This window comes from Pocillopora verrucosa, chromosome 6 (genome assembly GCF_036669915.1).
Source record: "Pocillopora verrucosa isolate sample1 chromosome 6, ASM3666991v2, whole genome shotgun sequence".
NCBI classification, from domain to species: domain Eukaryota; kingdom Metazoa; phylum Cnidaria; class Anthozoa; order Scleractinia; family Pocilloporidae; genus Pocillopora; species Pocillopora verrucosa.
In genome coordinates, this window is record NC_089317.1 from 12,664,938 (window position 1) to 12,690,070 (window position 25,133).

General features: G+C 38.8%; 2 protein-coding genes across 2 annotated transcripts in view; one reads left to right on the top strand and one right to left on the bottom strand.

The window, feature by feature from the left end:
* On the bottom strand, positions 1-5,552 carry LOC131769703 (CXADR-like membrane protein). The gene is made up of 10 exons (XM_059085436.2): positions 5,393-5,552; positions 4,859-5,218; positions 2,864-3,121; positions 2,484-2,600; positions 2,233-2,269; positions 2,041-2,110; positions 1,727-1,780; positions 1,295-1,348; positions 1,022-1,075; positions 1-609 (listed from the first exon to the last, which is right to left on the bottom strand). Exons 1-10 carry the CDS (start codon positions 5,451-5,453, stop codon positions 520-522), a joined length of 1,155 nt encoding a protein of 384 aa, XP_058941419.2. The 5' UTR covers positions 5,454-5,552; the 3' UTR covers positions 1-519.
* LOC131769699 (uncharacterized) overlaps positions 4,525-25,133 on the top strand; it is a 24,718-nt gene continuing 4,109 nt past the window's right edge. The window contains exons 1-15 of the mRNA XM_066168469.1: positions 4,525-4,808; positions 7,003-7,054; positions 7,319-7,426; positions 7,523-7,879; positions 8,218-8,811; positions 9,255-9,596; positions 9,725-9,862; positions 10,203-10,444; positions 10,579-10,684; positions 11,302-11,556; positions 12,049-12,306; positions 12,588-12,851; positions 13,227-13,487; positions 13,960-14,226; positions 14,512-14,658. Of these exons, the coding sequence (XP_066024566.1) occupies positions 7,375-7,426; positions 7,523-7,879; positions 8,218-8,811; positions 9,255-9,596; positions 9,725-9,862; positions 10,203-10,444; positions 10,579-10,684; positions 11,302-11,556; positions 12,049-12,306; positions 12,588-12,851; positions 13,227-13,487; positions 13,960-14,226; positions 14,512-14,658 (3,283 nt within the window). The 5' untranslated portion in view covers positions 4,525-4,808; positions 7,003-7,054; positions 7,319-7,374. The remainder of the gene's footprint in view (positions 4,809-7,002; positions 7,055-7,318; positions 7,427-7,522; positions 7,880-8,217; positions 8,812-9,254; positions 9,597-9,724; positions 9,863-10,202; positions 10,445-10,578; positions 10,685-11,301; positions 11,557-12,048; positions 12,307-12,587; positions 12,852-13,226; positions 13,488-13,959; positions 14,227-14,511; positions 14,659-25,133) is intronic.

The window sequence follows — 25,133 nt, forward strand, 5'->3', positions numbered from 1 at the left end:
CATCAGTTAGTCAGTTACTTTCAAACTTTATTGGCTAAAAAAAATACAAATCACACGAATCTGTCAAAAAAATTTTCCTAGAACGGACAAGAATCTTTAATATATTTGACTATTTTGTACAATGAAAACACCTTGAATTGACCCTGAATAATTCATGTACACATTCCTTTATCGATACTAAACAAATTTCGATTGCTTTCATTTTGTTTGGTTTTTTCTTTCTTTCATGTTCTGTTTTAAATACATTGACAGTCAACAGTAAAAATTCAATTTGCTACAAAATACAAAAGTAAAAAAGTTTTGAAAATGATTAAAACTGTGACAGTTACAAATAGCGACGACTGTGGTGGTAATTAATAAATAATTTTAGTTTGAATATAAAAATTTTTAAGTGGAACCCTTCCACTGTAGGTTGTCTGTTGACTGTAAACAGAACATTACAGGTGATGCAATATCCAGCAATGAGGGAGCTGCTTGCATCTGTCTTTGTCTTGGATGAGCGTCTTATGTTCTGTTGGGTTAAATTCTAGAGTCTACTTCTCCTCCAGCCTCAATCAGTTGAATAACAGATCGGGTAGGGTAGGCTCCACCAACTGTGGAGTGTTGGTCCTGGTTTCAGTAAAGGAAAAATTCAACTTAAACAGGGAACACTGAAATACCGAGCAACATTATGATCATAAGTACCTTGAAATGAGTGAAAGTTGAGTGAATGTCACTGCTTCTTGTGGATGAATTTTGTGCTTAAGGTTACCTCCTATGCATTAACCAAAATTGTTAGCGAACATGGTGTCTCACAAATGATTTGGCTGGAGAATAAGTCCAATGACACGAATACCTTGCAGGTAAGGTGGACTATTGCTCTCCTGCACATGTGAACTCAGGAAAGGAGACCATAATAACTCTTAATTCACCTCTACATACATTACACCCTTAACCTGTTAACAAGTGTATTTTTTGCTAAAGCATCAAATTAGGCATGTATTTACAAACTGTGTGCATGAAAACTCTAATGAATACTCACCTCTGCCAATCTAATGTCATTTGCACTCATGGCCCCCTTCATTACATCAGGCAGCTAAGAGACAAAAATATCATTATTGCAATGAATAAGAAAATTGACAAAGTGATAGAACCAAAACAAATGAAAGTGTTCAAAAACAACAGTTTGGTGACTTAGAATGCACTTGCTGGTAAGATGATAACAATCTGAGCACAAGTGACGATGGTACAACAACAACAGTGGGATCAAATGAGACTATGCTAGCAGATAGACTGAAAACAGAGGGACACAAACCTCGCGACTCATTCTGACGTCATTAAGACTTATGGCTCCGTCCATATAACCAATCTATAAGAAAAAGTAACATCAAACATTAGTTACAGAAACGAAAAAAAGCATGCATGTAGAACCAATTAATGACATTTTTAAATTGGTGGGAACACTTTCTGCCAATTGCTATGTTCAATGTATCATTCCAGGTAATGATATTTGAAAATTTCTTTGACATTGGCATCCAGGAGACAAAAATACTATTTTCACAATTAGTAATAAAATTGACAAACTAAAAGGAAGCAAAATAAATGAAAGTTTTCAAAGACAGGAGTTTGTCATCAGGCTTAAAATGCACTTGCTGGTAGGATGACAACAAGTGACGACAGTATGACAAAATCATTGGGATTGACAGAGACTCCACAAAAAATACACTGAAAACAAAGGAGTACAAACCTCACGACTCATTCTAACATCATTTAGGCTCAAGGCTCCATTCAGATAACCAATCTAGGAGAAAAAGAACATCACGCAAATGAAACAACATGCCCATAGGATCAACCAATGACTATTGGCAGGAACACTTCCACCAATTACTAAGTTCATTTTGAATGATGCTTGAAAAATTTCTTTGTCTCCCCCCCCCCCCCAAAAAAAAAATTACACAAAATAGGGCAAAATTCTGAACGAATGTTTGTTTCAGAGGTGCAAAACTATCCACTGCACTTAAATCAAAATGTATGACACGTTTGCGCACAAAGATCGCTCACCTCCATTCCCCCATTCGTCTGATCTCCATAGAGAGTAGGACCAATGTGAGAGCCTCTCTTAGTTCCTTGTCTGAGAGAGTAAAAGATAAATACGACTTCGAGTAAGAAAGTGATGATTTAAGTTTTACACTGGTCTAAGGTACAACAATGTTTCATGATAATTTAAGTAGTATGAAATCATGATTATTGTACCTGGAAATGTCATTCTGTGATCCCATTTCCCTCTTTTCTGTTCAAATCAAAATCAAAGAAAAGGATAATAAAATTTGTTAAAACAAAGCTTTTTTATCCATCTTAGCTCCTGTTGTGTGTATGATTAAAATTGTAACTCTCAGGACTAGCTATTCTCCAACATTTTTTCAACAGCTTGGAATACTTCCACATGTTAAGCATGTGACACTTTACAAGACTACACAGTATAGTTAACTGACAAAAGCATTTACCTTTCTTATTGTGCTTCTTTGAACGGCAAAATACAATGATCGAGGAGGCAATTAAAAGGACAAATAAAACACTTCCACCAATGGCAGCATATGCCCAAACTGGGAATTCCTCTTTATCTACATGAAGCAATCATAAGTTGACATATTTTAGATCACAAACACATGATAAAAAGTAGCTGAATCAGGTTCAGTCCTTTCAGTAACTCCACTAAATTATTTAAATATGCCAAATCCTCTTTGGAATAGTTTTTGGACATGTTGAATAAAAATGGGGTAAAATACATTGCATGCAAGGGTGTTTTTTTTCTAGAATGGCATGATGGTATTTATAAAAACTTTACTAATAAAATCAAAATGTACAACCAGGTGTGGTCACATACCTTCAACGGTCACCGTGAGAGTTGCTTCTGGGCCATCACCCAGTTTATTAGAAGGAACACAGCGATAAGTTCCTTGGTCCTCTTTCTTGACACTAACAAAAGTAAGTACACCTGTGCTGGACGAGCTGATCAAATTGTTGTTGCGGTAAAATTTATATTCTGCTGAGGGATTGGCACGGGCTGTACAGGTGAGCACTAAGAGTTTCCCTTCTTGTGCTGGCTCCACCGAACTACTGAGCAGAGTGTCTGTGGGTTTGTCTGGAGAATCAAATTACATAATAAGAAAAACAACAATGAGAACAGCTTCTCTCTAGGCACTTCAAAATTACTAATTTACTCATGGAGAAATTAAACATCCAGCAATCTAGTTACTATTCACTTCTCCTAACTGGTGGACGCCAGTGAGAGAGAAAGAATTCATGGCAAAATCAATTAAGTGGGAATAAATGTGAAATATGTATACATGAAGCATAGGGACTGTTGATGACTACCTTCACACATCTTAATTTATTGATTTCCTCAAGTTTACAATCCATTTGATCCATTTTTTGAAGATGAGAAACACATCACTTTCTGAAGTTTCCAGGAAACTTTGCCTGTTGCCTGGCAGCCAACATGTCACATGTCTTTGATATTCACCTAATCTTTTTATCACACTTGCACACTTTTATCACTTAATCAACAAAGACAAAGACAGCCAATAACTGCATTAGCCTAATAACAGCCTTATCAGAATGTCAACCTTAGCACTTGGGATTTAGGACCGATTACCTTTTACACCAAAAGGAAGCTCAAACAGATAATTATACTATTCCACAGACTAGCAGGCTTCTAGTGTGGTAAGCGTCAATGTACTATTTCTCTCTTATGGGAAAATCAAGGCAGTCTGTGAAATATTTTTTAGTTGGGGCAGAAAATCGAATCTTGCTGGCAAAATCTTTCAGTGTTTCAATTAAAAACCAGAATACATATTAAGAAAATTGTACCACAATACTTTTATAGTTTCTACCTCTTAGAAATGGCAGAGATGTGACTCACAATGAGATAAGTTATAATAATTTTTTTTTTAATTTTTATTTAAATGCAAATCAATATAGAAAGTGTAAATTTGTTTTTTAAAGACACCATGCAGCAAAAATGTCCTAATGAAATTTCCTTCACCACAATAGTGTGCAAAATTTTGCATTTCTCCTATTCGATGCTTTCTGATATGCAAATCGATAATACTTATGGTAACACCTGCTTATAATTGCCATCATACAAGTTTGCTTGGCTCTTTTGAAATTTTCATCTACTATATGTATTTGAACTGTTATTTTCTCTTAAAGGGTCTAATATAGTTTGGTTGAAATGTGGAAAGAGAAAGCATTCTCTCTTTAACATATCACATTAGCCAAAGCATGTGTGATTTGGAAACAGATCTTGACAATCTTCATGTGCCCAAACATAAGCAAGTGTCCTTCCTTTTTTCCTAAGAATGGCTCCTGAATAATAAGTTTGAAAAAGCAGCAAATGACCAGACAGGAAAAGGGAACACAGGATTGTAAAAAACAAATACAAATGGTTCTTCTGCAAAGCCAATTAAGATTAATTTCTTGTTGACAACGAATGATCTGACATGTGTCTATCTAATTTATACATTTTTTATCACCATTGACAAGTCTTATGTGTGAATAACAAACTTATTGACAACCGAAAGCCCAGATACAAATCGAAAGAAATGGCGTCGACCGATCGTCGAAAGGAACCATTCAGTTTTAATCATTGTAAATCTACCGTTAGCCTTCGAAGTTGTTTGAGTCGCGCTACGTGACGAAATCTGATACTCTTTCCTAGGAGGTACATTTACAACGAGATTCTGCTTTGAGAATGTTCTATGAACAATAATGATCAGAGTTACGTCGCAGAGGTGACAAGAGAGAACGTTTACTTAGCGAGTCGTAAGGTAGGATAACCACTAACTTTCAGAACACCTTAAAGTTATGTAATACTTACATTGTACGTTTAACTCGATAATACTTGGTGATGTGAAGAAACTACTTCGAAATGAGCATTGGTAACGAGTGTGATCTTCTTCGGCTACGTTCATAACATTCAAAGTCCTGTCCGAAATGAAAATATGTTGGGGATGATCGTAAATGACTTTGCTTCCGATCAATGTTGAGTTGATGGCTAATCCAGCCCATTCATCACTGTTGTAAGGTTGTTCTCTGGACCAGGTCAGCAAATGAAATATATCAGCTTGTTGTTCTTCTTGAGGAGTCAGCACATAATCGCATGGCAGTGAAACATTTGAGCCGGCGACTACGTTGATTACATGGTTTGCCTGTTGCTGATAAGACCATTGAAATCCCTCTGAAATCGAAACCATAAAGGCTATGAGTCAGACATATTCAAACTCGACTGCTAAAAGAGGACCGTTTTCATGCGGCAAACATTTCAGTATTGGCGACATGGTTTGTAACCGCCGCTCGCGTAAATGATACAATCAAACCAAACTATTTCAAAACTAATTTCAACATCACTTGCCCAGTAAAATTACACAGTTCAGAAAAAATAGTAGCACGCAGGTGGTATTGGAACCCTCCATTCTTCACGCAACTTCTTGAAGAGGAAGTCCGACATAACTCTTTGTATATTTATTTGTGTTAGTGACAAACTCTCTAGTCCCTCCTCCACTGACGTCAAACACTTTCGCCGAGCTATTGTTTAAAAAAAATTCAATCATGCATAGAATAGACAGGAAATGACAACATTCCGAGGATGACTGATACAGCTTTTGCTTTATTTGTCACTCCATGTCTAATTTTAGTCCCAGCTTCATTTGAGACGAACTAAACATTTGAGAAGCCAACTCATGTGACTTTTTTTTAATTTTACTTTTTATTCCTAATTATTTTTTAATAGTTATCGTTTGCAATGTTCAGCAGGTGATATTCAAAAGGAGTAAAAGTTATTTTTCTCAAAGATACCTGCTCGCTCGAAAAAAGATTTCAGGCCGTACAGATTTTCTGAATACCATATGTAAAATATACGAGGCCGATATTGATTCATGTTTGTCAAGGATCAAGGTAGATAACGTTTTGGTTGGAGAAATATAAGGTATAAAGGTTGTCAATCCAAACAAAATAATAACTGCGGTGGACTTTGTAACATTCAGGGATAATTTTAATTGGAAGCTAATAGGCTGTGTTGTGCAGATGTCTTACTTTTGCTCGACGACGGAAAGCGACAGAACCGTCTAGTATGCCTAGCTGGGAAATTGAATGCAAGTTTCAAATTTTGCGGATTTTGCTTGATCTGCAAATATGGGTACACGCTGAAAAAAATAAGCAGTGGAATATAACGCCGCAAAAAAATCATTCTTAGTCCAATACAAAAGTCGAGGGAAATAACGCGGATAAGAGGTTATTCATTCAGTATTCTGATTTCTTTGTCAAATATTTTGCGAAGTGGTTGTTTACCTTCCTAGATTATCCAGAATTCAGTTAACTTTCCAAAAAAACGTTCCGCGAATTTTAAAATCTCCAATTTGCGATATGAAATTACTGCAAAGCTAAGCAGCTTTTTCAGCCTTTCCACATGTTTTCCATTTATGTTTTCCCTTTATGTTTTCCCTCTTGGAACAATAGCAATACTGTGTGCTTTGTCTGTCAGAGATTTTAGCACATGTACGACATCTTTGTGCCTGATCATTTATCTCGTAGCTGTGTCAGTGCGATTGTAAAACTGTGAGTTTTAGATGGCGTTGTCAGATCGGCCATGTCGTGTCGACGACTGACTGAGACGTATAACAAAGTCCTTTATTCCATTTGCAATAATAAGAACTGAGATTTAACCGGTAGGTTAGACAATGTTATGCAGGGTGTTTGGGCCTTTTAATTTAACAAAAAAAATAGACCGTCGTCGAAGATTTGAAGTCTGTAAATAAAAAATGCATTTTAAATTTGCGCGTTGAAAAAAATCAACGGAGTTGAGTCGAAAGAAAGTGACTCATTTTATGAAAATTATTTGTGTAATTCATGTTCACAACTTAAATCTGTGGTTAGCATTTTATTCTATTTCCGCCAGGTAAGGAAATATAATGTGGCTTAATATTGATTCCGCATAATGCTAATGAGTTTTAATGTATTCCGCAGTCTTGTGTTACAAGTCATCATGAGGTGTTTCCGTCTGGAAATAACACTAAAGGTGTGGTATAAAAGAATTTGATATTTCCGGGTAGAACTTTGAATACTTCACGCGCGTGAGATAGTCCACGTTAGTCACGCACTTAAAATTTGTGACGCTCTGTTTAAAGAAAAACAAAGAAAGGGTGCATTCACATGTACCCAAGTTAAATTGCAGCAAAAGACACGAGCGTGCACCGAATTGAAGAGGCCTCGTCGCAGTGGGAACGGAGATTAATTAGATCGTGAAAAGATGATTAATCCGCACGTTTCTTATGTTATTAAGGTGAACTGGAACTACTGCCACAAGTTTAAATAAGAACCTCCAGGGCATTGTTGATCATGGATAACTCCCTGACAGTTTGGTCGTTTTTTTCGCTGTTTTGGCTTTCAGGTAAGCCAGGGTGTTATAACTCTCAAAACATATTTTTATATATAAGAATCAGTTTTTTCCTATTACTCACTTTTTATTCTCTCTCATTTTTCGAAGAATCTCTGTCTTGGACCATTAAACAGCCCGACAGTGTATACAGAGGATCACCGATCACACTGGAATGGACAATATCACTAACAAAAGAAGAAAAGAGAAGAGCCGATCGCTTTTCTTTGATTCTCTTGGAACGTGAGAAGTTTCTATATAGCAATCAGTGGCAGATCATGGCTGTTAAACAATATTATAATGGTATTTATCAGGAAATCGATGATGAGGACACTTTTGATGTGATTCCTGGAAAGGACATGGCGCTCAAATTGAACAATGTTACAGACACTGATGCTTCTCGATTTCGCTGCACATTTCTGAGCTCATTTGCATCTCCGAAGAGCATCATCGAGGTGGAAATTGAAGGTGAGTCCCTGTCGTTTGTGGACGTCTCTATTCTTGTAATACGTAATCTTTTAGGCGCATCCCTGACCTTCTGGGAAGGCATATCACAATTTCAACATGTCTCCGAATTTACCCAGCGGTTTATCTGGTTCCAGGAAGCTAACATCAGCACTGCTTTTCAAGGAATATTCGCATAATGTTTGTCTGCGGAGTACGTTCAATATATAGTCAGCCAGTGGAAAAAGAAACCTCTCAGCGTCAATAACCTGCCTTGCACCACCATTTTCCAACAGGGCAGCAGAGTACTCTGCACACTTTTAATAAGGGATGATACTTATGTTATTTGATTTTTGTTTTAGATTCTCCGGTATACGTACGTCTTATGGACGGAACTACTCCCAATAAAGGCCGAGTAGAAGTGTACCGAAATGGATTTTGGGGCACCATCTGTAGAGACGGTTGGGATATCCTGGATGCCTCAGTTGTTTGTCGGATGTTGGGTTATGCGGGAGCCTGGAAAGCTGGCTGTTGTGAGGATTATCGGGGAGGGACTGGTCCAGTGTGGCTAAGTGAAATGTCATGTACAGGAAGAGAGAAGTCTCTATTAGAATGTGATCACAGTGGTTGGGGTGTCAATAACTGTGATCATAGAAAAGATGCTGAGATCGTGTGTTACAGTCCACCGACAGAAAAACCGTCTCACTATGTCAGTTTAAAAATCGTGTCAACAAGAACACAGAAATCTCTTTTCTCTAGCTCAAAAGCAGTTACATCCACAACGGCTCAGTCCATTTTGACACAGGTGTCCCCACCAATACCCTTCAGCCCAACATCAATAGAATTCCAGAAATCGTCAACCCACACTGTTCGTGTAACAGAAGCTATAGTAGTATCTCCAAGTTCATCGTCATTGGCCGTCATGTCCAGCTCTGTTATTGCCCCCTTAAATCCCAGTAAGTAGCCTCCAGTCATATTTGCAGCCTGTTAACAATTGTTGATATGCAATCACTGTCCAAGGCTTTGGCATGATTATAGACGTTCAGGTGTGTTAGCATTCTGTTGTCAGATGTGGCGATCAAGTTCTGTTTAATTAAACTCGGCTCCCGATTAGAAAAGTAATTAAGACTGAGATCAATCAGGAACTTCTATATGTGTGTGCTTAGTGTAGAGATTAACGTCTAGAGAGCACATTTTTCAAACCCATTTGAAGATGATAGAATACAAAAGAACGTTTTTAGGCAGACACTCACCATGCAGTTCTCTTTTACAGAAATGTACACCATAAAATGAAAAATGAGTCGCTCTGTTATGACATAATTGTACAGCTCAACACTGACTGCGTGTAGGTAAGTGCGTATTCAACAGTCACGATCACAATTTTGATTTCTTTTAACAGTTTTATATATTGAGCTGTTGAATGGTGGTGGTCACCCAAATCAAGGTCGTGTTTCACTTTACTACAATGGCCAGTGGGGAACAATATGCCAAGATCATTGGGACATGAATGATGCGAACGTAGTGTGTCGAATGCTGGGATACCCAGGAGCTTTTGACTTTACAAACAGAACAGTTTTTGGTAGTGCTAACGATGGGCCAATATGGCTTGATGACGTCAACTGCACGGGAAATGAGAGCACGCTTGCAGCTTGTCCACATGCTGGCTGGGGAAAAAGTAACTGTGATCACACGAAAGATGCCGGGGTGAAATGTGACTTTAATTACACTGTAAAGGCAAAAGGTAAGGCAGAAAATATTTACAAACTCTGTAAAGTCATCAAATTCCTGTATGTCAGCTTGTGTGTTAAGTAATCGATTTGTACTTCGAAAGAAACAAAGAAGAAGAAATATCTGAAACTCTCTCTGCAGATGCAAGCTGCTCATTTGACACTTGGTATTGCGGCTGGGAGAATGGACCAGGCAGCCAGGGGTTAACGTGGACTAGGAAGTTTGGCCCAACGATATCACATGAAACCGGACCATCCCAAGATCACACCTCTGGTAGTGGTAAGGAAAGCTTCATACCGAGGAATGTGACTGAGTGATAATGATACAATCGAACTTTTTCGTGAGGTATTTTACTATTGGAAAAAGCTCTCACTCTTTAGGCTCAAGCCCAAATAAAATGATTAAAATTCTTTTATTTGTCGACCGAACTGAAAATCAACCTTTTTTCCTGGTGTTTTTGTTTCGTTATTGAATGTTCATGCATTTGTGAAAATCACATCTGTCATTAAGTATCACTAACATTATTAATCGCCCAAGGGATGTCACGCAACACTCTTGTGTTACATCCAAGAGTAAACATAATTACCCTTATTTCATTGTAGTTCTTTCCCCAATGCAGGTTTTTACTTTTACATTGAGGCATCTGGACGAAGCAGGGGTGAAGTTGCTTCACTCGTGTCTCCACACATACGAAGTGATGAAAACACCACGTGTATGGTATTCTTCTATCATATGTATGGACAGTCCATTGCTACACTCACAGTGAAGGTTGAAGATCAAGTTTTGTGGCAGTTGTCAGGCAACCAGGGAAATGCTTGGTACAGAGCAACTGTGCCCCTTAATTTCAATGCAACTTACAGGGTACGGTATAGCTGATCTTTTCACAACCATTCGTCACCTGTATGAAGTAAAGTATTTCAAGACGAACGTGTGTGTGTTTGTTTTTTTTGTTGTTGTGTTTTTACCTCTTTCCACTCTATTCTTCTTTGTTTTAGGTGATGTTTGAGGGTGTTGTTGGTAGCACTGCACGCAGTGACATTGCTATCGACGATGTCGAGTTCCAGGAAAATACAGAATGCGAAAAGACAGCTGAAACTTTAGGTAAGTAGACCGCTGAATTTCGAAATTATGCCATGCTACTGAAATAATTTTTGGTATTACCAGGTACGATGTAAATATAAAAAGAGTTGCAGTTGCAATTGAACTCGCTGTTCCCATTAGCACTTCCCGCCAAGTGCTTCTGTCATTTCCTTCCCTCCTAGAGGAAGTATGGTCGAGTGAAGAACGCCTTGTACTAGCTCTAAATCCAGAGATCCCGGGCTCGAGAATCACTCTGATCGTTAGATGGGATTGTTCCTTGCCAGTTTAAATCTACAACCACGCTTGCTAACGCCAACTAGTATGCCTCTTACTAGTTGGGGTTTTCAATCGTGTCACGCTTGAATACTATTAATAATTTTTAGTTATTTGAGTGCGTTTAATTAGTGGACCACGATGAAAACTACAGGGTCATCAGTAGTTGTATCACCCTTAAAAATTATTTTAATCAGTGAGAGTGTGAATGACGGTCAATTTGATGGCACCATACTTGTAAGACCCTTGGACATTACCTTTCTTGATAACGATCCACGATCTATAATTCGGGAAACTCGATTGAACGATTTTAACCACTTTAGTTTGCATTTGCTCATACTCTCATACTTTTTCCTTATTTTCAGTTCCGCCAAAAATCATTTGGATTTCCCCAAATCGAACAGCTGATCTTGGTAGTGAGGTTACATTAGTGTGTACCGTAACTGGTCTCCCCACACCACTTGTAGTATGGAAAAAAAATGGAAAACTTGTTTCGGAGAGTCAGGTGACTGGTAACGTCACTCTATTGAACGTCACTCAGTCAGATATTGGCAGTTATGAGTGCTGGGCAATTAATGATGCGGCAACTGATATGAGAGCTACAGTACTCAACGTTTTAGGTTGGTGGATAAATTTTCTTGACCTATATTTTGGAGCGCGTAAAATGTAATTGCGTACATTTCATGAAGTGAAATGGTCAAAACTCAGATAAGTTGTGAACGCAGCGAATTTAAGGACTCGTTAATCTTCGAATACCCAGAAATATACCTATAATACGAATACCTATATTTCACATTTTGATGTTCTGGAAATTGCAAATGACTCTCCGTAACGGTGGCTTTTCTCATTCACACCCCCCTTCCCCCCCCCCCAGAGAATCAGAGAACAGCGTCTTGTTTGCTTAAAAATCAGTTCGATAAGCATGAATTGTTAAATATCCTTGAAATTCCGGAAAAAGCAAATGACTGTCTAGTCTTTTGGAATGACCTCCGAAAAATACTGAAACTGTGAGTGTGAGAAGCGCAATCTGGACCAGATATCTTCTATTAATTGTGCCCCCAATCAAAGACTTAGCTTGTATCAAATTAATCAACTTGTTTCATTCTCTGAAGGATCTCCGAGGAAAATAGTAATCACCACGAACGTGTCTTGTAACGCAGCCATCCTGGGTGACTCTGTTGCCATACGGTGCTGGTCTCGTGGCTACCCTGCTCCACTCTGTGGCATATATCGCGCTGGTAACTTACTAAGCGCCAATGGAGGTGTTTATGTAATTGAAAACTTCACTTCTTTGGACCAAGGAGTCTACATTTGCAACTGCTCAAATGTTGCTGGTGCAGCGCAGGCAAACTTTTCCCTCACACTCTATGGTAAGTGGGTCTGTGATTATATTCTTGTCTTAGAACCAACAAGTGGGAGAATAGTTGACTTCAAATGGGATATAGTTGTTTGGTAGTATGTGTAAACGACGATCTTGTGATTACCCGAGTCCTTAAATGTTAACCAATGATGATAATCAACTTATTTCCAGAGGGTAACCGTCAACAGTATTTCAACTGATGAACAAGTGGTCCTCTATCCTATATTTGAAATACACTATACAATGTGGAACTAGACAGGAAGGGTCTAAGAATTGCTTTTTACTCTACAGAGTCACCAGCTATCCACACCATTCATCCAGCCTATCAACTTGTGAACGAAACAGATACATTTGAGTTTTTTTGTAATACGACGGGAAATCCACCCCCGACAATAACATGGCGGAAAGTTGGCGACACTAGAAAAGTGCATTCCATAGGACAAACACTGGTAATACACAATGCTTACAAATCAGATTTTGGCAGCTACCGATGTACCGCAATAAGTGTTCGCGGTGAGAATGTGTCAGCTGTTGCTCGAGTGGAGATGGATAACTGTGAGTCGAATTTCTGTTTGTATTGTAGTTGGTCACATGAAATAAAATGTTCCAGCTTTGACGGAGGCGACAAATCAATGTCAGCCTTACTTCAGCTAGATTTTGTCGTTCTCCTCGATTTATTCAGGAAAACAAAATACGAAGAAATAAACAAGAGTGATTCTCCAGAATGACTTACACGGCATCGTTTAGGCTGGGCCCAAAGTATTAGCACCTCCAACGGTGTTTGTCAGGTAATGCCCTTCCTCACCCCACACACTCCCCCAACGATCCATTTCGTATGAGAGCGACTGACAATGTTGTTTATAAAGAAGGCTTTTCACGCCGCTATATTATGATGTGATACTCAAGATTTGTGTTTTTATATATTTTTAGTTTCGCCGACGATCGAGTACATTTGCTGCAACGTTAACGTTTTGGAAAAAGAAAGAAGAAATGTTACAATGTCCTGTAATGCAACAGGAAGACCAGCGGCACAGCTGTCCTGGATAAGAGTTGCAGATGGTAAAACGTTGGTCACTGGGAACACTTTAGTAATCTCAGCTGCTGGTCGGTCGCATCGCGGTGAATACAGATGCGTCGGTGATAATGGAGTGCGAAGTCCTGTTTCTAAGTCGGCATATGTGAACGTGCTTTGTAAGTTCAGAATGTTTTTTGTGGAAGTCACCAAGGCAATAATTGTTAGAGATATATAATCGCGAGTCCAGCTCCACTTCAAATTTACAAAGACCCCGGCATGAAAAGAAAAATTGATGCTATCCACAGCATCATCGCGGAATATTTTTCCTATTTTGCTGTTATCAAGAATGCTGTATCTTTTTCCCATATTTTGTCCATTCTATGTTAGTATGCTACAAGTGCATTGAGATCTATCTGAGATCGAGAATCGTTTTTATCATATTAAGTCCAAATGCTAGCGAGAAGGTGGAAGACTACACGACAATTCGTGTTGTCCGTACTTTACACTTCAGCAAGTTCTTTGAAATTAATTAAGACGATTTCTCGGGAGTCTCGAATTTCATATTCGTCCCAAAACAGCGTCTATTAAAGGAGGTGTGTTGCATGGTTAATATCAAAATCTCAAATGGATGTCTTTCTTTTCCTTTAGATAATCCAATAACTACAAGATTAACAACCGATAAATTAAATGCAGTGGTACTAGGAAATGGTCGCATTGCAATGACTTGCATAACTGATGCCAACCCACCGCCAAGTCAATACCAGTTTTATCGTAATGGTGTCTACTTAAGAACTAGTTTTACAGGAGTACATGTTATTCACAAGGCCAGATATTTTGACGCAGGAACCTATCTATGCGTACCACTCAACAGGCTTGGCTCTGGTTCAAACGGCTCTGTCAAGGTTTCGGTAGTTGGTAAGTAAGACGCACTCTTGTACCTTAAGACATCGCAACTCTATGCGACTTGAAGTAAACTAAGCCTCAGCAAAATTTGGCCAAAAAAACACTCGAGAAGGCCTCCAGCAACCAGCACAACATCACACAAGTGATCAAACCTGGCGTTTTCAATATAGTTCTGATTTGTGTGCAAATATAGAGAAACTAGTCGAGGCTTGTGCTTTATTTGACTGTCTTTTTTTTTCATAAGTTTCACTAAAATTAAATGAAATGCAATCTAAATTCCTTCACTTTTTATTACAGGTGCTTTTTCTATCATGTACTTTCCACAGAACATGACCGTCAACGAAAGTGCAAGTGTATCATTCTTTTGTAATGCTACTTCATATGCCCCATATGACAAACTTATTCCTCAAATCTCTTGGAGTAAGCTTAGAGACAACAGTAAAAGTGTTCCCACCAGGTCAACAGTTTGTTTATAAGGAATGTGAGTCGATTACGATGGAGGTACATACATCTGCACAGCAAAGAACGGACTGGGGCTTCCTGATACAAAAAGCAGCGGTGCTAAGTGTTCTACGTGAGTAAAAACATTTGACATTATGTGAGAATTAGGATTGTCTGCAGTAACCAACAATTTGATTGACTTGCAGACCCGGTTGTTATTATATTTGCAGATAAACCATACGACACCAAGCTTGGGGCATCAGTTCCAGACAATATTGCAGTATTAAACTCATCTGTAATAATAACTTGTAGAGCAAAAGCCAAACCCACCGGTCATAACTTATAATATTTTAACCCCACAAATGGCATCCTAGTGGTCCCAAAGAGGCAAATTTTTATAGTGGAATTTACTAACAATCACACACCCCGCTTTTTCTGGGGACTGAAGATAATGGGGCAAATTTCCAGTATGGTTCTGTTGGTACCTTACAAACGAGTTTGGGGTGAAAGGCGACAAAAGGGGGCATGGCTTTGGAAAACGCTGTCATTTTGTGGGGTATGTAATTTTGTGTAAGATACTTTAATCAGCCATGGAAGAATTCCTTCTCTATTTTTTTCCAACAAGATTTTTGGTGGTTTTTCATTGTTGTACCTTGAATTTAGTTACCAGCCATGGTGTAAAATCGTTATCTTGTTAATTTTGCCATTATTTGGCACAATTCAAAAAATTAATTTCACACGGCGGGTTATAGCCTAGGAAGGGCGAGGAGACACCCAGGAATGCCCATCCGAAGGCTTATGGGGAGAAGGGCCCACCTCCACTTACATTAAAATAAAAATTATAGAAAAAGAAAAAAAAAGTGGCTGCGGAATTTGCGGGGGTCTTAGGTGCCCAAGTGTGCCAAGGTGGGATATTTAAGTAAAAACAAATACTCTTGCATCTTTCGTCTTAAGACTAGGGGGAAGGTTTGGGAAGGAAAAACGAGGTGGGACTGAAAAAAACAGGAAAAAGGAGAGAGTTCCAAATTTTAGGAAGGTTTGGGGTTTTAGGGGAGGGGGCAAATTGTAAAAAAATTGCTTTTGTGATTTGTTTTAAACGGGCCAATCAAATTGCATTAAGGATTAATATAATGGGCTGTTTTCTGGTACCCCATGTAGGTGGCTGGGGGGGAATTTGGTGCTTTAATTCGTTACAAAAAAAAAAGGGATTGAGAAGGCAATGGGAGGGGCAAATAAGGTCATTTTCTTTATTGAATAAAACATGGGGAATTTGGGCGATTTCAAAAAAAACACGTTAGTGACTTGGGAAAATCAATCTTAAAAAAAATCCCTAGTTTGGGAGAATTAAAAGGAGTTGGAATGGGCTCGGAACAGGGGTCGTTGGGGAAGGTTTTGGGTGTGATAAGGCCCAGCCACAGCTCGGCTTTTTGCAAGAAAAATTAATAAACATTCTAATTTAACGTGTAGATATGGTATAGTGGACGACACGGACAGGCCCGGCAGTCAGTACCCTAGTAAAGGGACGAATTTTGTAATGGGATTAAAATTAAAGGTGTAGTACAAAGTGTAGTTTGGTTGTAGAGGGAATACAAAAAAAAGGGGAAAATAGGGGGGACGGGACAAAATAAAAACCTATTGAATTTAGCGATTTGTAGATTTACTATTTGTCGATATGGGATGTTTTCCCAGGTGAGAGATGGATCATCAAATATAGGGGGGGGGACCCCAAGGGGAAATTTAGTGTAGGTTAGGGGATTGGTTGAAAGGGGGTTTATCTCCAAAGGAGGAGAAGAAATGGGCTTGGAGTTAAATTTCTTCTGGTTCCTGGGGTTTAAAAAATACCGTAGTTAAGTTGTCTTTAATAATAGTTACAAGACTTGGGTTTGCGCTCTATTAGCGGCAGGGAAGGTCAGGGGAATACGTCACTCTGACAAAAGGATGATTTTGCAGATTCATTAAAAACGTTCTTTCAAGAGCAGAAAGGTAATTGATTGGGATGATGAACACCCATATATTAATGGGGGGACGGTAATTCTTTCAACGAATGCATATTAATTTTGAACAGTCCGATCAGGGACAAAAACCGGCAAATACTGAGAAATAGTCACTACACAGACAGATACTAAACTTGTGTTTGGCTGGTTGTTTTTTTACTTTGACAGGGACATTGGTGGGTTGTAAAAAAAAAAAACGTGTTGCACATTAAACCTGGTCGACCGCCTCAGGATTGGGTGGGGTGGGAGCTTTATTGCTAAAAACCAGGTGCCAGTGGGGCCATGGCAGGATTCCAGCTGGGGATACTTTGACAACACCGAAAAAAGCATCCCATCATCTTTGTGGGTGGCTCCATTGTACTTGGATCCCCCCCTCCACTAACTGTTTTTGCGATTGGTTGGAGAACGGGGGCTCAAGCACACTTGGTGTGAAACAAACAAGTGGAATGTGGTTAAAACAGTCCCCGCCAACTTTTTAATGGTCCCCAACTGCTGGTAAGGTTTTCATGTGGGTTGTGGTTTGGTTGCACGTTTTTCATCCATTCGGTAAGAAACTTAGCCATTGGGGGACCCCGCTCCAAAAATTGCAAATCTCTTGTTATTTTATAATAGGGGGAGAAAGCTTGGGATTTTTCATTTTAAGGGGGCCGGAGACACCCCCCCCAGTTATGTTCGCCAGTGTACGTACAGTTGATTTGTAAATTATTTACGCTTTCCCATTGTGTCTAGGTATTCAGCATGATTAAAAGTATGTACGGTATGGAGGTAACGGTTCCCGTTTTGTTGGGGGAACAGGTTGGATTAAACGGGGAGAAGACAGTTAGACGACGACGAGTCGAAATTTTACTGGGCTCAAAACAAATACGGCCCTTCCTCTTGGACGTTTAAGGTCAGGTATATATAAGAATGTAAAACAAAAAACATATTTGGGCATACAAGATTTCTTCCCAACAGGGGATCGAAGTTGGTATTAGGATGGGTTTTTGGCAGCGGGTGAAGTAAAGGTGGTTACAAGGAAGGTGGGATTCTTAAAACATGGCCCTTATGCCTTTTGAATAAATTCCATGAGGAGGGTTTTCTAGGTTTACACTGCTCATAGGGTTATGGGACTGGGCTGGGGGGTGGGGACTGTTTCCTTTCATTCGGTTCAGCGGGTGAAACTCCAAAAGAAGGGGGTGCAGTGTAAGGAAGAAAGAAAGGAACAGGAGCACAACTGTTTCCGGTGAAGTAAAGAAGATAAATTTTACACCAAAAACACTTCGGGGATCCAGGGGGAAGAAAAATCCCTACGAAGATGATATGCTTATGATGAAGCTTCCAAAGACCAATCTTCTTTGATGCGCATGTAACCAATATGGCTTCCGGACTTGGATTTTAACGACGGTACGAAGCTTGTACGTCACTGGCTGGGGTCGTTCTGGACATATTATGTTACGAAGCAAGACATGGAGTCAGGCGCACTTCACTCTCCTCTTGTAGATCACAGAGTTGTTCAACTGTAGTACAAACAGAAAAGAGTTACAATGTGACGTCAGACATGCGCTGTGCTGGGGACCTGGGTCAGAGTCGAGGCACATGTAAGGTTGACAGTGGCGGAACGCTGGACCTGTGAGAGAGAAGGCCGCTGGTATTTGCGGGGTGTTACACGATGGGCAAATGAAAACGGATGTATGAATAAACGGTGATCTAGGTGTATTTTCAGATGTTTTGTACTTTAGGGAGCTGGATTGAAGAAGTCATGAAGAACAATAAAAAGACAGCAGCGTAGAGCGGGTGGCAGAAAGAACGTGGATTTAAGTTACAGAAATAAACACGAGTGGATGAGAGGACAGATAAAAGTTTTGAAGGTTGGAGTCATTTCATATTTCAAAGAATGCTATGTTTTCAGAAAAGTATCACAGAATTTCAATTATATGGAACTATCTTGAAATATTTTGAACAAAGCTGTGGTCAGCATTTCATATGAGAGTCAGAAAACAGATTCTTTGGTGGTATTTAAAACTCGAACATGATTTGCGGTGATGATCCTCGGAACATGTTAATATACAGGAGAACTTGAACTAATTTTTCAGCCGCCAGCTTTTATTTGGGATGCATGCCTTTTTTACAGATATTATAGCCGCATGTGTTGTAAAATATACTTTTATAATTTTTTCCAGCAATAGTCAGAACGAAAATGATCTCAAAATTAAGGGAAACTATATCGTAAGAAAAGTTTTTTTAAAGAAATAAATATGAACTGTTTACGGACACAGCGGGGAATTAATTATAGACTATGAGGTGCTGTGCGGAATGGTACCTGGTATAAAGGGGATTGCTTTTCTCTATAGATTTCGCTCTGCTGAAGACGTTCAGACGGGCAATAAGCCCCAAATTCAGATAACCATTTTTCGGTTCAAGTTGAGTGTCTTTCAAAACCATGCAATGTCCAACTTCCGAGTTTTTGCGTCATGTTTTTCTGCGGTATTAAAGCTAAAAAAACTGCTATCAATTTTCATTTATCATTTGACCCCTATAAGTGACTGGCATCTAATTTTTCATTACAAAATCACCCTGAATCAGAATCACGAAAATAAAGGAAATGATCACCAACTAACGAAGCTCTTGATCGATAAACAAATTATTTGTCAGTACCTTAGGAAATGTATAGAGACCAGTATGCCTGTAGAATATGCATACTAACGATAGGCTGAATGGAGTTAAATATAACAGTTTAAATATGTCTCTTAGTTACCAATATCAACACTAATCTTCCGCTCTCACCTTGGGTTAAGTGGTTATTCCTGGGAGGTCAACCTGCATTGGAGTCAAACAATACATATCAGTTAATACCCATACCTCGTGCATGCATGCGTGTGCGCATATACGAAGTTCTTGAAGGCTCATTGGGTAGTAATAGTGTGCTCTCAGTTGTTGGTGGCTTCAGCTTATAACTGAACAATTTATGTGCTTTGGATGATAAGCTTTATTTTGAAATGAACTTCTGGTAATTGGTCTTGTCATCTCCATTTTTTAACTAAAGGGGGTAATTTTCGAAAGAAGCGGTGGTGTTAAGTCGGTGGGGGGTTTATAACAAGATAATTTGATTTATCAACTGATAATGTAAATTGGCCAACATTGAGTTCTGAAGCTGAAGGAGGGCCATGGCTCGAGACGTCAGCTCTAAAATCTCTTGAAGGCGGCCAATTAACATTATCAACTCAGCTGATAAAACCAAAATACTTTCTTTAACGCGTATCTCCATTGATTATGCTGCTCTTTAAGAATATTCATGCGTTTTAATACTTTCCATTTTTAATTACTTCGGCGCGCTATGAATTAAACGCTCTGGTCTTTTTCTTAATTTTTTTTTGACTGAAATTAAATTTTTTAGAGTTTTTGTCTCTTGAAACGATGGAAACAGTAATCAGTTTTGCTGTGAAAAGTCTTCCCTGATGGGAAAGATCGAGCAACGGTTTTCTGGGTCGTGACAATGCTAAAATGAACGCAAGTTGTCATCCGAAAACTATAACATGTGAAAAAATCAACGTGAAATACCTTTTTTAAATAGAAAGAGCCATCCCGCTCTAAAAGCGCCCAGTTGCTGAATTTGTTTGCACTTCGTCGCGAAGAAAATAACAAAGTCCGGCGTTTTCCAGAAAGTTTACACTTCTGCAAGAGGCTTGCCTCATACACAAAACAGAACAGGAAAGCAAAGAACCCGTTCCCGACCACAAAAGGCTTTCTTCTCCAAAGCTGAAAAATATATTTTCTTTGATTTGAAAGAAAACACCATTTTCGGCTCCTTCAGCTGTCTTTGCCGCTAAGAACAAGACGATTGCAAATCGGTACTCGATTTGAAGTAACATCTCTGTCAAGAGAATCTTGACACAAAATCAGGTATAGTCAGTAAACGTCTGAAACATATAAATTACCTGCCTAAAGACAAAATAGTCAAACAAGACAGAAAGATCAGAAAGGAAGAGAAAAATTTAAACCCACCCTTTTCTGTTGATGGAAAAACACCGCCCGACACACAGAAACCTTTGTGAACAGATCTGTATCATCATATAATGTAAATTTAATGATTCCGTGATCTTCGCTTGACCGTTCTATTTTTCTATTTGGATACAGCAATACAGCTTTGACATTTTGTTTTCTTAACAACACGTTTCCAATTACTCCACAACTCTATTTTGACATTTTAAATGAAATGCACAAGTCTTGCAGGTTTATAATGCAATTATCATGACTTTTAGGTAAACAGAATATGGAAATACCGGAAGGCTGAAAAAAAGAAAATTGGTAAAAATTTGAAATGACAAAGTTAAAAAAAAAAAAAAAAAAGGAAATTGGTAAGAGACAAAATTAAAACTGATCATGAAAACACAGCCTTTTGTATTAAACACCTGGCAAAGAGGAGTTACTTTCCTGAATGGAAATAAAAAGGAGGCTTGCATAATTCAGCGAGAGAATTGGATCAATTACAAGTTTGATGATGTTGCAGATTGTTGGCTACAGTTATAAAACGTGCTAAAAGGGCAGGCTAAATGTACAGATACCAAATAGTGCCGAGAATTTGCTAGAAAAATGAAAGGATCCCTCCCTGTGATTTTTAATGATTTCTATTTTGCTTTTCGTTCGGCTTTTTTTTTATTGATGTCTTTTGTTTGTTTAATAAAGTCTGATAAAGTAGAAACAATAACATCGCAAAAATTTATAAAAATTAGATATACAGTCCGAAAAACAAGGATTTTGCCCTAGGGAACAGCGGCAAGTATATTGATTAAATTGTAACGTTCTGTCAGAATATTCGCGGAGGAGAGTCAAGTGGTAATTTTGTGATACGAGAAAAAATCTTAGGTTCGTCAATGAATGATTTGAATATGAGGAAGCGAGAATCTATAGTGACCTGCCTTAAAGATCGCGATCAATCCCTATTACGAAAAGGTTTACGCTGTTGACAAGACCAGACAACGTTTTATTTACATAAAATCAATTTAATCAAATTGTAATAATTATTTTATTTGACAGTATTTTCAAGGAATGTACTATCTTGTTATTGCTGATTTATTAAAAAATCATCAGTGGTTGGGCATTCTCTGTGTCTTTACCAGCTGTTTTAGCAAGAAAAACTAATCAAGTAATATGAATTCGTTTCACTTGAATTTTCTTATGACTGTTTTGTATACCCTTCCCTGAGTAAATGTGCTATAAGAAATATAAGTATAACGGGAACAGGTGCTCATCACAGAGCAACTAACTTTCATAAACTAATTTAACAAATGAAATGCTCCTTGATCATGGACAGGCCAGTTACGCCCTGTGGAACCGTTAAAATAATAGTACGGGTTGACGGTTTTGAAAATCGGTCCACAGCTTACTATCCGTTCAAAAAATGAGATGCCGGTGTATCTTTGCACGTGTCAGTCACGTGATTGATGACCTGACAGTTGATGTCAGCCAATTTTGCAGGTGGTTTAACCAATTCTTTCTCTCCGTGGGGTCAAAACTGAACGGCACAGCAAGAAAGAGTCTAAAGGAAGGACTATAAAAAGAATTGGCTGCCAATTAACTGTCAATTAGGGGGATCATAGGAACATTCCAGAGCCTTATTAGGGATCCAATGAATTTTATCGTGAATCAACCAAACATCTTCTCACCCCCGGCGATAGTAATGACTGGCGTCTTAAGGATACATTAATCACAGTGCATTACATCTTTATTAACTTCGCCGCTTTTCATTCGATCCCTTCATACTGAAGTCAAAATTTTAACTACTACTTTCCCAACTTTATTTACAACACTATACGTTACTAAGTGTACATAAAATGCCCTTAAATAATATTACATGTCCTTATCTCACTTTCAAGACTAACATTATCGCCAGTACTTACTTTGCTTAAAATGCCAACAATTGAACACAGCGAACATTCCATTTCACCCCTTACCACCACAACACTTTTTACGGTACTACCACTGTTTAGGCTGGTCGATGCACTGCCTAGCCTGGGTTCCCACCGAGTCATCTAAGTTTAGAGCATGCCCAGAGGTGGCCTTTTCAAATGATGCCACAAGGCCACATAGTTAAAACCTCTCTCTTTCAGGTTGTCAGTTTTTATTCAGTTATTGGACTTAACGATGTGTTTCACCGGTCCCTGATGTGTATACACGCTGGAATATCTGTTAATAGTTTTTCGCAACACCATCGCGAAAGGAATTTCGCCTAAGGATTGGTTTAAACTTGGATTTTGCATGCTTTTGCATGATTGCATGATATTGCCTCTCCCCCCACCCCCTATTTCCTTCCTATTTCTAGCCGTTCACTTTTGTTTCAAGGTAATTAGAGTCTTTTTCTTCTCTAGAGTCTCAAGTTACTGGGAATCGTCTGTAAACAAGCAAAGCAATCGTGGATAAATATCGACGCCCAATTGAAAATGCTCTAAAAAAAGGAATCCAGGGAGACAATCAGTTGATTTTACATGATGAACGTAGCCAACACTTCGCTCGTGTTTCGTCTAACCCTAAAAATGCCTAAAACGTCAGCTTTAATTTAGGTGCAAAATTCTTACTTTTCGCTGCTATAAGCATATCAGAATTTGATGCAAGATAGAATAAGACAGCTGATCATTTCATCGATTCTTATCACTTGTTTGCTGGGTAGTTTATTGATATGAACGAAGAAAGTAATCAGCCCTCGTCATATGTGTGAGAATTCATTTGTGTTACAGTCTGCCTTGGCTATAAGCCTCGAATAAGAATATTACCATGTGGAGTTACTGCTCAAATGTTGCTGGTGCAGCGCAGGCAAACTTTTCCTTCACACTCTATGGTAAGTGGGTCTGTGATTATATTCTTGTCTTAGAACCAACAAGTGGGAGAATAGTTGACTTCAAATGGGATATAGTTGTTTGGTAGTATGTGTAAACGACGATCTTGTGATTACCCGAGTCCTTAAATGTTAACCAATGATGGATAATCACTTATTCCAGAGGGTAACGTCAACAGTATTTCAACTGATGAACAAGTGGTCCTCTATCCTATATTGAAAAATAACTATTACAATGTGGAACTAGACAGGAAGGGTCTAAGAATTGCTTTTTACTCTACAGAGTCCCCAGCTATCCACACATTCATCCAGCCTATCAACTTGTGAACGAACACAGATACATTTGAGTTTTTTGTAATGCGACGGGAAATCCACCCCGGACAATAACATGGCGGAAAGTTGGCGACGCTAGAAAAGTGCATTCCATAGGACAAACACTGGTAATACACAATGCTTACAAATCAGCTTTGGCAGCTACCGATGTACCGCAATAAGTGTTCGCGGTGAGAATGTGTCAGCTGTTGCTCGAGTGGAGATGGAAAACTGTGAGTCAAATTTCTGTTTGTATTGTAGTTGGTCACATGAAATAAAATGTTCCAGCTTTGACGGAGGCGACAAATCAATGTCAGCCTTACTTCAGCTAGATTTTGTCGTTCTCCTCGATTTATTCAGGAAAACAAATAGAAGAAATAAACAAGAGTGATCCTCCAGAATGACCTACACGCATCGTTTAGGCTGGGCCCAAGTATTAGCACCTCCAACGGTGTTTGTCAGGTAATGCCCTTCCTCACCTCCCACACTCCCCCAACGATCCATTTCGTATAAGAGCAACTGACAATGTTGTTTGTAAAGAAGGCTTTTCACGCCGCTGTATTATGATATGATACTCAAGAGTTGTGTTTTATATATATTTTTAGTTTCGCCGACGATCGAGTACATTTGCTGCAACGTTACCGTTTTGGAAAAAGAAAGAAGAATGTTACAATGTCCTGTAATGCAACAGGAAGACCAGCGGCACAGCTGTCCTGGATAAGAGTTGCAGATGGTAAAACTTTGGTCACTGGGAACACTTTAGTAATCTCAGCTGCTGGTCGGTCGCATCGCGGTGAATACAGATGCGTCGGTGTTAATGGAGTGCGAAGTCCTGTTTCTAAGTCGGCATATGTGAACGTGCTTTGTAAGTTCAGAATGTTTTTTGTGGAAGTCACCAAGGCAATAATTGTTAGAGATATATAATCGTGAGTCCAGCTCCACTTCAAATTTACAAAGACCCCGGCATGAAAAGAAAAATTGATGCTATCCACAGCATCCTCGCGGAATATTTTTCCTATTTTGCTGTTATCAAGAATGCTGTATCTTTTTCCCATATTTTGTCCATTCTATGTTAGTATGCTACAAGTGCATTGAGATCTATCTGAGATCGAGAATCGTTTTTATCATATTAAGTCCAAATGCTAGCGAGAAGGTGGAAGACTACACGACAATTCGTGTTGTCCGTACTTTACACTTCAGCAAGTTCTTTGAAATTAATTAAGACGATTTCTCGGGAGTCTCGAATTTCATATTCGTCACAAAAACAGCGTCTATTAAAGGAGGTGTGTTGCATGGTTAATATCAAAATCTCAAATGGATGTCTTTCTTTTCCTTTAGATAATCCAATAACTACAAGATTAACA

Coding starts and splice junctions, on each gene's coding strand:
- LOC131769703 (XM_059085436.2), bottom strand. CDS start 5,453: ATGGAGGGTTCCAATACCACCTGCGTGCTACTATTTTTTCTGAACTGT. Junction 5,219..5,392: donor GAACTGTGTAATTTTACTGG/GCAAGTGATGTT, acceptor TTTCGATTTCAG/AGGGATTTCAATGGTCTTAT. Junction 1,781..2,040: donor AGACGAATGGGGGAATGGAG/GTGAGCGATCTT, acceptor TTTTTCTCCTAG/ATTGGTTATCTGAATGGAGC.